General features: G+C 39.9%; 2 protein-coding genes across 4 annotated transcripts in view; both read left to right on the forward strand.

The window, feature by feature from the left end:
• The window catches only part of Ccn, a 356,072-nt gene that overhangs the window by 124,424 nt on the left and 216,428 nt on the right, over positions 1-15,220 (forward strand). The window lies entirely within an intron of this gene.
• Positions 10,454-11,512, forward strand: LOC135710812 (uncharacterized). The gene is made up of 2 exons (XM_065233500.1): positions 10,454-11,191; positions 11,444-11,512. The coding sequence occupies exons 1-2, from the start codon at positions 10,454-10,456 to the stop codon at positions 11,510-11,512; spliced, it is 807 nt and encodes a 268-aa protein (XP_065089572.1).

A 15,220-nucleotide genomic window follows, 5' to 3' on the forward strand; every position in this document is an offset into this window, starting at 1 on the left:
TTTGACACCGATAATGACCATGACCCTAGTCTTAACCACTTCAAACTAGGGAACAACGAATAAAAAATTAGGAACCACATACCATAGCTTACCTAACTCAATTCCCTTGTTTCAAGATCATCCTAGGTCCAGACAACCCGAAAACTTATCACTTTTAACAAGGTATAAAAAGTAACAAGGACTAAGAAGTGTTCCTTTGATTACTGAAAAATCCTGTTCCTCTAGTTTGAAGTAGTCAGGTCTAGGAATCGCTGGTAGATCTTACATCCCGTAACGTAGGAAGAAATCCTCTTGTGTTTCCTGAAAGAATCATCGTGGGGTTTCAGGAGAAACTCTTTTGCGACTTCTAGAGAAATTGCCAATAGAAATATTTCAGATATTCCTGGACAAATCCTCTTGGAATTTCTTGAGCGATGTTCACGAGATTCCTGGAGCAATAACCCTGGGATGACTTAAGGAATATCCCAGAAATAGATTCCTGGAGGAATCCTTATTAGATTGCCTCCTGGGATTGTTCTGAGAAGTCTGAAGAAAACCTTTTAGGATTTCCTAAAAAATCGTCCTGGTATTTATGGAAGAATACTCCTGAGCTTTCTAAAGGAATTCTATTAGAATTCTTGCAGCAATCTTCCTAATGAAATATTCTACCGATTCCTGGAGACATTCATCGGGGGTTCCAGAAGGAATCCTCCCGGATCCTAGGCATTCCTGGAGGATTTATCTCTGGAAAAATTCGAAGAGCAACCCTTCTCGGATGTTTGTTGTAAACATTTCGGAAGTTTTGTTAACTTCTCGGAAGTTTTGTTAACTTCTCGACAGTTCCGCATACTTGTATGAGGATCCGTGAAATTCTTCGAATCTTCTATTAATTTGGTATAAGTTCTATAAGGTTCTCTAGAATTCTAAAAAGATCTTAGAGGTTCATATTGTCAACGTCAAGAACGTATAATGATTTGCCATAAATTATATAACGTGTTCCGCAGTTTTATGGAGATCAACGGATCTTCTCGGAAGTTCCGTCAACTTCGGGAAAATTCCATGATCTTCTGGGGAGATCCATGGACTTTTTGGGATTTCCGTGAACTTCTTGAAAGCTCCGAGAACTTCTATTAATCTGCCAAAATTATAAAAGGTTCTCTACAATTCTATGAAGATCCTTGAACGAATCGGAATTTAAAAAAAGATATATGATCTTCTATTGTGAACGCCGGGAATGTCTATTGATTTGCAAAAAATCTATAAGGTGTTCCACAGTTCTATGGAGATCTATGGATCTTTTCGGAAGTTCCGTCAATTTCGTGGAAATTCCATGACCTTTTGGCGAGATCCATTAACTTCTTTGGATTTCCGTGCACTTCTTGAAAACTCCGGGAGCTTCTATGAATCTGCCATAATTTTAAAAGGTTCTCCAGAATCTATGAAGATGCTTGAACTGATCGGAAGATCCTTAAGCTTCTCAGGAGTTCCGTGGCTTTTACCATCAATTCGTCGTCCGCAAATCTAAAGAGACCTGTGAACTTTTTGGAAGTTCCATGAACTTTTTGAAAGTTCCATGATTTTTTCGGGAGTTCCGTGAGCTTTACTCTGTCATATCATAAAATCAATAAAATTCTTTAGATTTCTATGAACATCTTTGTACTTCTTGAAAGTTTCGTGAACCTCTCTGAAGTTTCGGAAACATACATTAATTTGCCAAAAATTCTATAAGGTTCTCTTCAATTCTGGAAATCGATGAACTTCTTGGAAATTCCATGAACTTTCTGGAGTTCTATGAACTTCTAGGTAATTCCGGGAGCATCGTGAAAGCTCCAGGAACTTAATTTGCCAAAAACTCTATAAGGTTTCCCAGAATTCGGTGCAGATCTGTGATCTTCTTGGAAATTCTGTGAACTTCTCTTTTCTAGGCAGTGATCTGTGTACTTCTCGAAAGTGTTATGTAAACTTATTGGAAGTGTTCTGTGAACTTCTTTTAAGTGTTCTGTGAACTTCTCGGAAGCGTTCTGAATACTTCTCGGAAGAGTTCTGTGAACTTCTCAGCAGTGTTCTGTGTACTTCTCGGAAGTGTTCTGTGAACTTCTCGGAAGTGTTCTTTTAAATTTTTGGAAGTGTTCTGTAAACTTCTTGGAAGTGTTCTGTGAACTTCTCGGAAGAGCTCTGTGAACTTCTCGGAAGTGTTCTGTATACTTCTCGGAAGTGTTCTGTAAACTTCTTGGAAGTGTTCTGTGAACTTCTCGGAAGAGCTCTGTGAACTTCTCGGAAGTGTTCTGTATACTTCTCGGAAGTGTTCTGTAAACTTCTTGGAAGTGTTCTGTGAACTTCTCGGAAGAGCTCTGTGAACTTCTCGGAAGTGTTCTGTATACTTCTCGGAAGTGTTCTGTGAACTTCTTGGAAGTGTTCTGTGAACTTCTCGGCAGTGCTATGAGAACTTCTCGGAAGTGTTCTTTGAACTTCTCGGAAATGTTCTGTGAACTTCTCGGAAGGGTTCTGTAAACTTCTTGGAAGTGTTCTGTAAACTTCTTGGAAGTTTTCTGTGAACTTCTTGGAAGTGGTCTGTGAACTTCTCGGAAGAGTTCTGTGAACTTCTCAGCAGTGTTCTGTGTTCTTCTCGGAAGTGTTCTGTGAACTTCTCGGAAGTGTTCTTTTAAATTCTCGGAAGTGTTCTGTAAACTTCTTGGAAGTGTTCTGTGAACTTCTCGGAAGTGTTCTGTAAACTTATTGGAAATGTTCTGTGAACTTCTCGGAAGTGTTCTGTGAATTTCTCGGAAGTGTTCTGGGCATTTCTCGGAAGTGTTCTATGAATTTCTCGGAAGTGTTCTGTGAACTTCTCGGAAGTGTTCTTTGAACTTCTCGGAAGTGTTCTGTGAACTTCTCGGAAGGGTTCTGTAAACTTCTTGGAAGTGTTCTGTAAACTTATTGGAAGTGTTCTGTGAACTTCTTGGAAGTGTTCTGTGTACTTCTCGGAAGTGTTCTGTGTACTTCTCGGAAGTGTTCTTGTTCAAACTTACTCCTACGTTGTGTCTCACTTTTCTAATTGTGGCCACAGCACGGCCCCAGTGTGCGCACAGGGAAGAAAGTGCATACGATGCACTTCACAATAGCAGAGATGCCAGTACTCCGAATGTCACTGACAAGACGACCAGAGCGATACACACACTTGCAGTTTTTGGATTGCACCAAACTAAGAACAAGAAGAGTTCTTCCACACCTTTTATTTCACCAGAAATATTCAGTTTAAATTTTAGGTTTATTCACTTTGAGCTACTACTAAAGACTGACTGATCTAAACAAATGATGATGGGAGGAAATGATGATCATGACGAAAAACCCGAATACAAGTAACCGAAGACATAAGGTTGCCAGTATAACTAGATAATTTCGCCTGAACGGGCGAAAATGCGGTGCTGTATGGGCTCGCTACCAAAAACTTCACATTATGTTTCATCAGTTCTTTTAACTTCTCGGAAGTGTTCTGTAAACTTCTTGGAAGTGTTCTGTAAACTTCTCGGAAGAGTTCTGTGAGCTTCTCGGAAGTGTTCTGTGAACTTCTCGGAAGTGTTCTTTTAACTTCTCGGAATTGTTCTGTAAACTTATTGGAAGTGTTCTGTGAACTTCTCGGAAGTGTTCTGTGAATTTCTCGGAAGTGTTCTGTGAACTTCTCGGAAGTGTTCTTTGAACTTCTCGGAAGTGTTCTTTGAACTTCTCGGAAGGGTTCTGTAAACTTCTTGGAAGTGTTCTGTAAACTTATTGGAAGTGTTCTGTGAACTTCTTGGAAGTGTTCTGTGAACTTCTTGGAAGTGTTCTGTGAACTTCTTGGAAGTGTTCTGTGAACTTCTTGGAAGTGTTCTGTGAACTTCTTGGAAGTGTTCTGTGAATTTCTCAGGAGAGTTCTGTGAACTTCTCGGAAGTGTTCTTTTAACTTCTTGGAAGTGTTCTGTAAACTTCTTGGAAGTGTTCTGTGATCTTCTCGGCAGTGTTTTGTGAAGTTCTCAGAAGTGTTCTGTAAACTTCTTGGATGTGTTCTGTGAAGTTCTCGGTAGTGTTCTGTGAACTTCTTGGAAGTGTTCTGTGCACTTCTCAGAAGTGTTCTGTGAACTTCTCGGAAGTGTTCTTTGAACTTCTTGGAAGTGTTCTGTAAACTTCTTGGAAGTGTTCTGTGCACTTCTCGAAAGTGTTTGTGAATTTCTTGGTGGTAAAATGGTTCGATATAGCTTTCCCAGATAACGGCTAAAAATCTTTTTACTAGACAATAATCAATCAATCTAAAGCTTTCCAATCCTTTATCCGTTAATTTGACAAGTGGACCACCGTTTTTAAACTGAACACTTTTTAATTTGAACATCACTAATCTGCACGCTTTGCGAACTAAAAATGGCTCAAACGGCATTCAGCACATCGAATCAGGGTGCCTTCCATTCAGTTTGGCTAAAAAAATATTTAATGAAATTATGGAATAGAAAGATATTATGATAATATTTTGTTTGTGTAAGCAACAAGAAAAGATTGTGAAATTTGTGTTTTACATTTAATATCTGCCAATTTTGCTACATGAGAGTCGCAATAAACGATTTTGTCAATTATCTCACCCACTATTCGCTCTTTCCTCTTTCCTCATTGTGACTCTGTCAAAGGTTAATTTGTAGATTTTATGTGTCAAACATAAACTTCATATTTTTGTCTTGTTACTTACACATCCAAAACATCTTCAGAACATCTTATTATTCCATAAATTCATAAAACAGTCTTTAGCCAAAATGAATGGCAGCTATCCTGCATGGAATTAATGGTATGCGATATGAGGTTTTGTATGATCGATTTGAAACAAAACAGTTTTTTTCATCAATTAAATTCCACGAAACGGCGAAATTTTGCGGAATGAAATGGAAATTTTATTATATTCCACGGAATTTTATACGGTCGCAACGAGAAATATGTGAGAGAAGGTTTATATTCAAAACCCCGCTCAGTGAGAGTTTTGACGAAGGATTACGTCTTTCGGCAACATATTGGGGGAGCAATTTCAAAAATCTAAAATCGACCGCGTTACGAAAAGTGGTCAGGTTTTGACCACTTATAACTCCGTCAATAGCGGATGGATTTTAATTCTAAACAATCCAATCGATTAGAAGTTTTTCTAAGAATCTGTTAAAATTAAGACTTAATCAATTTTCTAAAGGTCACTATTGAAAATAACACGAATGTTCAACTGTTGCTATTTCTCTAGCACAGATTTCAAAATCGACTTCCATCCGGTCTCACCGAATGGTGTTTATTCAATCACTGTGTGTGGTGGGTGGTGGTGTCCGGTCGTCATCAGCTGCAGCTGCTCCCCACAAGCAGCTAGCTGTAAAGGTTGCCCTCAAGAGCCTTCGATTAACTGAAGAAGGAGGAATAAGCTGAACCACTACTGATCGTATTCAGTTGCTCGTCGTGAGCCGCTGTGGACCATCTATGCCAAGCGCGTCACCCTTGTTCCAAACAACATACAGCTCACCAGGCTTATCTGCGACCAGTACTTTGATCTATTGTAGTATATCCCGTGTCCTTAGTTGAGTGAATGTCTAAAGTCCCACTATTTATACCATTCAAAGAGCTAGAGCACCTTCCAAAGGCACGTCCATTTGTCAGTCAAAATTGGATTCCTTAGCATCAAAATTAAGCTATGATACCATAAGTAAGGTTATCTCCAGAACGCTAGAAAAATAAAAAAAAAAAAAAAAATCTCGAATTTCCTCCATTCAATTTTCTTTTTTATCTATTGAATAAATCAAAAATTCCGTGCGTTTTGTGCACGAAATGGCATAATTTTTTCATCCGAAAATGAGGCGTAATCCTACATCAAATCTACGGTCGTGTTTTGGATACAACCATTTACTTTTTTCTTATGTCTCATGCTAACAGTTTAAGAAAATTCTTCACTCAGGAGAAATTATGGCCAAGATGTGTGTGCCATGCTGCTTTCACTGAAAATATCCATTAACTTTAATATGAAACCAATAATCAAACTGTTTGTATTTTGATTCAACTAAATTTCTCCAAAAATCTGGAAATCGATGAACATCTTGGAAATTACATGAACTGTCTGGAGCTTCGCAACTTCATGGAAATTCCAAAAATTTGCCAAAAAATCTACCAGATACCACAGAATTCACTGGAGATCTGTGAACTTCTTGGAAATTATGTGAACTTCTTGGAAATGGCAGTGTTCTGTGAGCTTCTCGGAAGTGTTATGTGAAAACCGTTTTAAGTATGAAAATTTTAGGAGAATCATAAGACTCGGAATCTTATTTTTTATTTTTTGTTTGTATTTGTGATTCTGAAAACTTGTCAGCTACCGGGTTCCATATTTATTTTGATATATTTTATGAATATCCATACAACCAACTATGCAATATATTTGATGGCTATACATTACTCTGGTATTCCATTTATATTCTTAACAATAACTGTACGAATTATTTACAGGTAGTTCTTGAAATCCACTCTAAACTAATTAATTTTAATTAATTCCGGAATTCTCGCGAAAATGTATCTACTGAATTCTCATTTGAGCTGCCTTGATATTTTTCTGGGAATGTCAGAGGAATACTCCACAAATCTTTCTTTTAAATCTCTTCTACAAACTCTCCTTAGAATTACAAGGACCAGAACCCTTGTGAAAAAATGCCCCCGATATATTTGCAGTACATTGATTGAGCAGAATTAGTAGTAAAATTTCGTTTACTTCCATTAACTATGTTTTTTAACATGAATAATACAGCGGTGCCGGTGGTGTAGTGGTAAGCGTGATTAGCTCTCACCCCAGCAGACCTGGGTTCAATCCCAGTTGGCGCCGCCGGGATGTTCTGAGGCATAACATCTCTTATCACGCCTTCCTGCAGAAGGTAAGTAAAGTCTTTGGTCCCCGGTTCATGAGTTGATGGGTCGATATGTAGGGTCCAGTTGTATGAGCTGCCTCCCTGGCGTCGGTAGCATTGGTCTTCGTCTTCTTCGCATTTCAAGCTTATTGCATATCGCATATTAGCTTATTGCGTGCTCTCAACTTAGTGTTATAGATGCACTTCCACAGTTATTAATTGAGAGTTTTCGATGCCTGTACCATTTTTGCATTGATATGATTGTGTGGCAAGTCCAATCATACTTCTATGCCCAGGGAAGTCGAGAAATTTTCCAACCCGAAAAATTCCTAGACCGAACCGGGAATCGAACCCAGCCACCTCCAGCATGGTCTTGCTTTGTAGCTGCGCCTTTACCGACTGAGCTAAGGGAGGCCCCAGCATTGGTAATTTTGGGTAGCATTGGTGCTCAGCACGGAAAACAAATCAAGGAAAACATGGATAATACGTTGCAGTTGATTCGCCTTATGGATTTATTAATTTAATTTTCTGCTCAATTAGTTAACATTATCTGCCCATTTGAGAGCGTACTAACATTGACAAATTTGATACCCTTCCCAACTAACAGAAAATATCTCAGTTACACAAAATTATGGACCAAATACCAGAAAACGATTTGGATGAGCATAACATGAGAGTTAAAATATAAAAAAATAATGTCGCGAGATGATTATCCCGATTCGTACCTTCCTCAAAGTTGTTTTTGTTCGCATTCTACTTTACACAATTTTCACACTGCCGTACTCGAGCGGAACGATCAACTATATACTTTCATCTCCACATCTATCATATAAATGGCCATATCTGTTATATGAAACTTGGCATCTTCAACTATTGAAATTTTTTTTCGGAAATTCCGTTTCCATATCAGAGTAAGCAATAATTTCTCGATGCATCTTTTATCTACCGATTGAGCAAAAGAATTATCAAAAATGCTTAAAAGATTTCATGCGACGCACATCAATCATTTAGTATAAAAACCTGTTCGTTTTTGTGGTGGGAAAAAGTGATTTCCCTATCACAGATTTCAGTACTTAGCACAGTAAAATCCGAACGGTACCTCTACTTATGCTTTTAGATTAGCATTATTAGCCCCTCCTATACCATAATTATGCTATCGAACGGCTAGCTATATCCCACCTCCAGTGGGCGACCCCGGCGGAGTGGTTAGCACTCATACCTCTCACGCCAAAGTCATGAGTTCAAATCTCACCCCCGGATAAGTAACGAATGACCCAAGAGCGTTAAAGTGACTAAAATAATAATAAAAAAAAAGAAAAAATCCCGCCTCCATCAGCTAAAACTAAGGGAAATAATAATTGAGGCGGGGCATATCAAGCCACTCTATAGCATAAGGGACTTATAATGCTAATCTAACATCATAAATAAAGGTACCGTCTGATAATTTTAGTGTTGGTAGGACTAGGAACTTTAAATAATAATTAAAAATTTCAAATGAGCTAAGATGAAAAGACGCATCTGTGTCATTAAAAAATTGCTGCATGTAAACATGTAAACCACACAAATACAAGAAATAAAGATCATTTTAAGTCAATTTCAGTGCTTGGTACTGAAATCGTCGGTTTAATGCAATACTGTCACAAGTCGAAATTTTTCATTTATGAGATTTTGACGGCAAATAGTAGGGAGTTTCATTCAGCAAAAAACCGATTTTGAAAAAAAAAAAAAAAAGTTATAGGTAGATATGTCTTTGCTGCTTTAAAAAAAAAAACCAAAACTAAAGTAGCATCTAAGCCACATGTTGAGTTGTGCCTATGTTGCCCATACAAATATGCAATTTAGTTATCCTTTAGCATGCTATTTAAACATGCAATATGGTCACAACTCAAAAAAGTAAACCCAATTTTGTATGACAAAGAAACACACTTCAAGTAAAACATCGTTGGACTGTTTTTCGGATATTTTTGATAGAATTAGATAAAATGAATAAAACACACTCAATTCAGACAAAAGGAAATGAAAAGATTCATTAAATTAAAACTTAACATAGAAATGCATAAAATAAAAATCCAAATTTTCAAACGTTGATTGTAAAAATCTACAGCAACACCCCGTTTTCCGATGTTAAATGATGGATTCACAAAAAGCACAAAATCAAAAAAAAAAAAAAAACAATATTTAGTCAAATATTTTTACTCAATCGGTGTATAAAAGATGTAGATAATGTGGTATTTCAGAGCTATTCCATCATTAATTCTGAGATTTTTTTGTGCTGAAATACTAGTTCAAGTACTTAACTAGCATAGTGGCTAGTCAAATTTTTTGAATTAAAATCTAATTAATTTGAGGGATTTCAAGCTTAAATGTTCTGATCGCGAGATATCCACGATCATTTACGAAATTTGAAATAAAGTGGTGCAAAATTGTGCACTTCGTTTTATTGTGTGCTTTGTTTTAAGCGTTTTGAATACAGCCTTACCTTACCTTAGCTTGAAGTTGCATGCCTTAAGGTTCAATTTACTTTGATGCTTGTTTGGGAAATTTCAAAATCAGTTTTTTTCCGACGCATTGTTTTAGATTGCAAAAAAACTCGCACTATTTCATTCCTTTTGATATTTTACACAAAATAACGTGAGCTTTTTGCAATCTAAAATAATGCGTCGAAAAAAACTGCTTTTGATTTTTTTTAATAAATGCATCAAAGTAAATTGAACCTTAATGTTGATATCCATTCAATTTTGTATGTAGCTTGTTGAAACAGTTATCTGAATAGTAACAAAAATAACAAACTTGTCTTGATTACTGATCCTAGCAACAGCAAGATTGCAGGTCGACAGCATTAGTGCCTAATCATTCAGGACCCTATTTAACACTGCAACAATCCATTTTAGGGATATCAGATAAAATAACAAAAAAGCCCTTTCTGGGTAACAATTAAAAAACTATAGTGTTAAAATTATAGATCTTAAACAATTAAAAGAATCAAACCCAAAAACTAATGCACCGACCAATGCAGTCCTACGTCAAGTTTCCGTTCGTGCCCCTAGGCGCAGACTCTTCTACTTTTATGATTCAATTTTGATTTGTTTGAATGTTCGCTGGAACAAACATGGACATTACCTCAGAACATCCTTGGCATTAGCCTTAATATACACCAGAAATTAAGTGGTCCACAGAATCACCTTTTGAAGTTCCAGGAACTAATAAGGAATTCTACTAACAACTTATAAGAAATGCTGTGAATGGTTCAGGAATTTCTGATTTTTTAAAGTGGAATTCCTATCCTTAGAGTTCTCTTTATATTCACCCCGAAATTCTTTGCAAAATTTTAACTGCATTCCCACAATCTTTATGATTACACTAAATACATAATCTCTTGTTGAACAGTTTCAAAATCCAATCAGCACCGAGGAAAACAGTTGGCGCGAGCATTGCTCGACAACGGATCGCAAGCGAACATCATGAGCGAGCGGTTATGTCAGATGCTCAGCCTAAACCGGCGCAAAATAAACTTACCGATTAGCGGGATCGGTCATTCGGAAACGCGAGCGAGATTCCAGGTGAAAACCACAGTTAGCTCCAGAGTTCAAGACTTCTCCATGGGGATGGAATTTCTAGTTCTGCAGAAGGTTACGTCGGAATTGCCATCGGCACACATACCTGTGGCGCACTGGAAGATTCCTAATGATATTCAGCTGGCTGATCCGAACTTCAATATAAGCAATCGGATCGATCTCTTGATAGGAGCAGAGCACTTCTATCGTTTCCTGTTCGAGAGAGATATGAAACAGATCAAGTTGGGACCAGGGCTGCCAATGCTGGTCAACTCAGTATTCGGTTGGATCGTCACGGGGAAGGTTTCGGAAGCTCCGAGTAAGGCAGTAAGCTGTTACTTAGCGGCAACTCCGGATAACTTGGAAGTACAGTTGCAGAAGTTTTGGGAGATCGAGAGTAATGAAGAACGAGTGGCTTGGTTAAAGGAGGAACAGGACAGCGAAGATCATTTCTTGAGAACATTCAGCCGTACGGAGGAAGGTCGGTACGTCGTACGTCTACATAAGCACGTGAATTTCGAGCAGATGTTGGGCGACTCTCGCGCAATGGCGCTAACGCGATTCAAGAGATTGGAAAAGCAACTGGAGAGGAATCCGGAGATGCGGTTGCAGTACAATGCATTCATGCAAGAATATTTGGATCTTGGGCATATGAGAGAAGTCAGTGGAGATGAAATTCAGAAGGAGGCAGCGGCAACAAGTGCGAAAAGGTGTACTACTTGCCACACCATGCAGTGCTTAAGGAATCAAGCACCACTACAAAAGTACGCGTCGTCTTCGATGGTTCGGCCAGCACGGACAGTGGTTATTTATTCCTTGAATGATGCGCTACTGAAAGGCCCTATAATTCAAGACGAACTCCTCAGCCTTCTTCTACGTTTCCGGAAGTATGAAGTAGCACTTGTTGGCGACGTAGAGAAGATGTACCGACAAGTATGGCTACCGGCATATTCTACCGATTTTCTCCAGATGAACCAATTAAAGTTTTTGAGTTATCAACGATAACTTATGGATTGACACCTTCGTCATTCTTAGCGATTCGTGCTCTACATCAACTTGCGGCAGATGAAGGAGAGGAATACCCGGAAGCTGCCAATGCTGTAGTGAAGGATTTTTATGTGGACGATTACATCGGTGGAGCATCCAGCGTAGACGAGGTCATCCAGCTCAAAAGAACCTTGATACGCTAATGAAAAAGGGTGGATTTCCTTTACGCAAATGGTGTTCCAATCGGCCGGAAGTTCTGACTGGAATCCCGGCCGATCAACTTGGGACAAATTTATCTATTTCATTCGAAATAAGTCCAGAGGAACAGGTGAAAACCTTGGGAATCACCTGGGAGCCTGGAACGGACCAATTACGATTCTACTATGGCATCACAGCAAGCAAGCAAGCGTGGACGAGAAGACGCATCCTGTCGTCTATAGCCAAACTATTTGATCCGCTGGGACTGATATCACCGGTGATTGTTGTGGCAAAAATGCTGATGCAAGAGCTCGCTCTGCTGAACTCAGGATGGGATACGCCTGTTCCGGTCGACATCGAAAGGAAATGGAAAGCATTCCACTCACAGTTGGGCAAAATATCGGAACTACGAATCAGTCGATTTGCTTTCGTGTCAAATTAGGTGGATATTCAGTTTCACTGCTTCGCTGACGCTTCTACTCTTGCCTACGGTGCGTGTTTATACGTACGGACGACGGATGAAGCAGGAAACGTTTGAATCGAGCTGCTTTCTTCAAAATCACGCGTCGCTCCACTCAAAAGATTGACCTTACCAAGACTTGAACTTTGTGCCGCCAAGGAAGCTGCACTACTACACTCGAAGGTGGTTAAGGCTCTCTCCTTGGAAAATGTACGTTCGGTTTTCTGGTCGGACAGTACGATTGTGTTACATTGGTTACGAACTCCTCCTAACACATTACATACGTTCGTGGCTAACAGAGTGTCGACGATTCAAACCTCCACTTACACACATTCTTGGCGGTATATAGCGGAAAAGGAGAACCCTGCTGACTTGGTTTCTCGCGTTGGTTTCTATGGAAACAAGGACCCCCATGGTTGAGTAGTAACGAAGATGCATGGCCCAATTCTTTAGAAGACTACAGCATCCCCGAAGAACTGTTGGAAACTCGCAAGGCTGTTCACAAGGTCACAGTAACGGAACCACCCAACGAGCTGTTCAGCTTGCGTTCTTCATTGCCTCCTCTACTTCGAATCGTCGCTTACTGTCGTCGTTTTGCCTACAACTGTCGCAACTGATAGAAAAAGCTCGACCACTCTTGCACCTGATGAAATACAATCAGCGAAGATGACGCTGACCCGTATCGCACAGGCTGAACAATTCCCAGACGAACTCAAAGCTCTACAACAACAGAAACGAGTCGACTGCAAGTCTAGCCTCAAGAGACTATTCCCCTTTCTCGACAATAGCGGAGTCATCAGAGTTGGGGGACGGCTACGTTTCTCAAATGAAGGTTATACGGTCAAGCATCCTGCTGTTTTGCCAAGTCATCACCCATTAACGAATCTCGTTATAAACTTCTTCCACTACCAGAATGTCCATAGCGGTCCACAATTTACATTGTCCGAAATACGTCAAGAGTTTTGGCCCATACATGGTAAGCGTATTGTCAACACCGTGCTTCGGCAATGCGTTCGCTGTTTCCGCACCAATCCAACGCCTATCCATCAGCCCATGGGCAGGCATACCAAAAGTACCGCCTCATGACAGTATTCCAACGGCTGTCGCTTTCTTTTTCCTACGACAGCCTTGAGATTGAGCTATAAGCGACAGCCCACAGTGAGGCTGTTATACGACATGCAACGTTGCCGTCTTGTGCTGTTCACGACAGCTTGTTCTTAGTCATGTATTTTGTTCGTTCGGCTATGACAGCCTCGGATGGTCATTCGTAACTTTCCTCGTACATACAACAAGCAGTCCGTCAAACTGCCGATTCGTTGCTGCTGTCTTTGAAATTTTGTTTGTATGTCGTAAAACTGCTACTACACTACCAGTGTGGCGCCGGAGCTCGTTCGGTTGCTATCACGTTCGTGCTGCCCATTGCAAAATTTTCATCCGATATTTTTTTTTTAAACGCACGGTCTCCGGCGAAAAATATAAGCCTACCTGACACCAACCTGATTTCTACCAAACCCCAACCCGATGTTGGCCCGACATTGACCTGACATAAACACAGAATTGACCCGACATCGACCCGACATTTGGCCGACGTCGACAATCAATTGACCTTACATTGATCCGACATCGGGTCGACATATCTGTTCGGGATCATTCTTCTGGGTTTCTTCCATACTCCACTGCCGTATATCAATTGTATATAATGTCTCGTGACAGCCTTTTCGTGACAGCCACTTGGGTAAGCTGAGGGATGTCGTCGGTTTGTGAAGGCTGTTATGAAGACAGAAACATTGAGAACCTGGTCATAAAGAAATGCATAAATACAGCTCATTCGGTTCACTACGTTCCAAGCACGATGATTTTAGCAAAGCGGGTATAGATGCGACTGTTCTAATACAGCTTTCATTCGTTCGTGCGTGAGTTGTTACCAATACACTTCGAATTCAGATCTGAACGTACGGTAGCAAGCGGTAGTAAAGCACACAAAGCAACAGTCAATTCAGGTATAAACCAACTGTCGCGAGGAGGCTGTACTTTTTGGAAGCCTGCCCATGGGACAGCTACCTGCCGGTCGCGTACGCCCGGGACGACCGTTTCAGATAACTGGCGTTGATTATTGTGGGCCGTTCTATCTTAAGCCGACCCGCCCCCCGAAAGTGTATATTGCAGTCTTTGTATGCTTTTCGACAAAAGCAATGCACCTCGAACTGGCTAGCGACTTATCTACCGCTAGTTTTCTCTCAGTATTGCGAAGGTTCATCGGCTACCGGGGAAGACCTGTTGAAATACATTCGGACAATGCCAAAAACTTCTCAGGGGCCTGTAACGAACTAAAAGCGCTGTACGAACTGCTGAATAACCAGATTAGCTCTACCGTCATCAGTAAGGAACTTTCTCAGCAAGGAATTGAATGGAAGTTTATTCCACCACGCGCTCCTAACTTTGGAGGATTATGGGAGGCCTCCAACAGTTAAGCTACGACAACTTCGCCACGCTTCTAGTTCAAATCACCGCCGCACTGAATTCACGACCTTTATCTCCTATATCTGACAACCCCACTGAATTTGAAGCGCTAACCCCGGCGCATTTTTTGATAGGCTCAATTGTGTAACTCATTTAAATTTTAAATGTCAAAAAAAAATACATATCCAAACTTTAACACTTAAATAAAAGTCAAGCAAAATATCCTTAAAATTTTACAAGTGATAGAGTTGCTATCTGGTATTCCAAGGCAAACACGCCATATAGGTCAGAAGAAATATTTTTGGACGCCGCCAGAGAGCGACTTTTGAATACTCTTCAGATCCAAGGAAGACAACCCTATGTTTCTATCAGAAAAGTGTTGAAAACCGCGATTTCTGCTATACGCTGTCGATTTATGTGTTTCTGTGTATATCTAGGGTAATAACTTAATTCATTTGTCTTTTGTCTCTCTATTAGTTTTTGTTTGTCTTGTCCCTCCGTCTCGATGAATTTCATCGCCGCCCACTTTTACTATAGCCGTTCAAACCCCAATATATTCTAGAACCGCACTACCGTTTATACGGGTGACAACGTTCTGATGAAACAACGAAACCTCACCGCCAAGATCTTCTATATCCTCGAGAAATCGACGTTTAATGTCATACCATATCATTTGACTCAGAGGCACTTTTTACATGTTGCTCTAA

This window comes from Ochlerotatus camptorhynchus, unplaced genomic scaffold (genome assembly GCF_037179485.1).
Source record: "Ochlerotatus camptorhynchus isolate MF236.1 unplaced genomic scaffold, CSIRO-AGI_Acam_v1.1 ptg000403l, whole genome shotgun sequence".
Taxonomy (NCBI): Eukaryota; Metazoa; Arthropoda; class Insecta; order Diptera; family Culicidae; genus Ochlerotatus; species Ochlerotatus camptorhynchus.

Excerpts from the sequence above, each read along its gene's own strand:
- LOC135710812 (XM_065233500.1), top strand. The coding sequence starts at position 10,454 with ATGGGGATGGAATTTCTAGTTCTGCAGAAGGTTACGTCGGAATTGCCA. Across the intron at positions 11,192-11,443 it reads AGTACGCGTCGTCTTCGATG|CGATTCGTGCTCTACATCAA; the intron begins GTTCGGCCAGCA and ends CGTCATTCTTAG.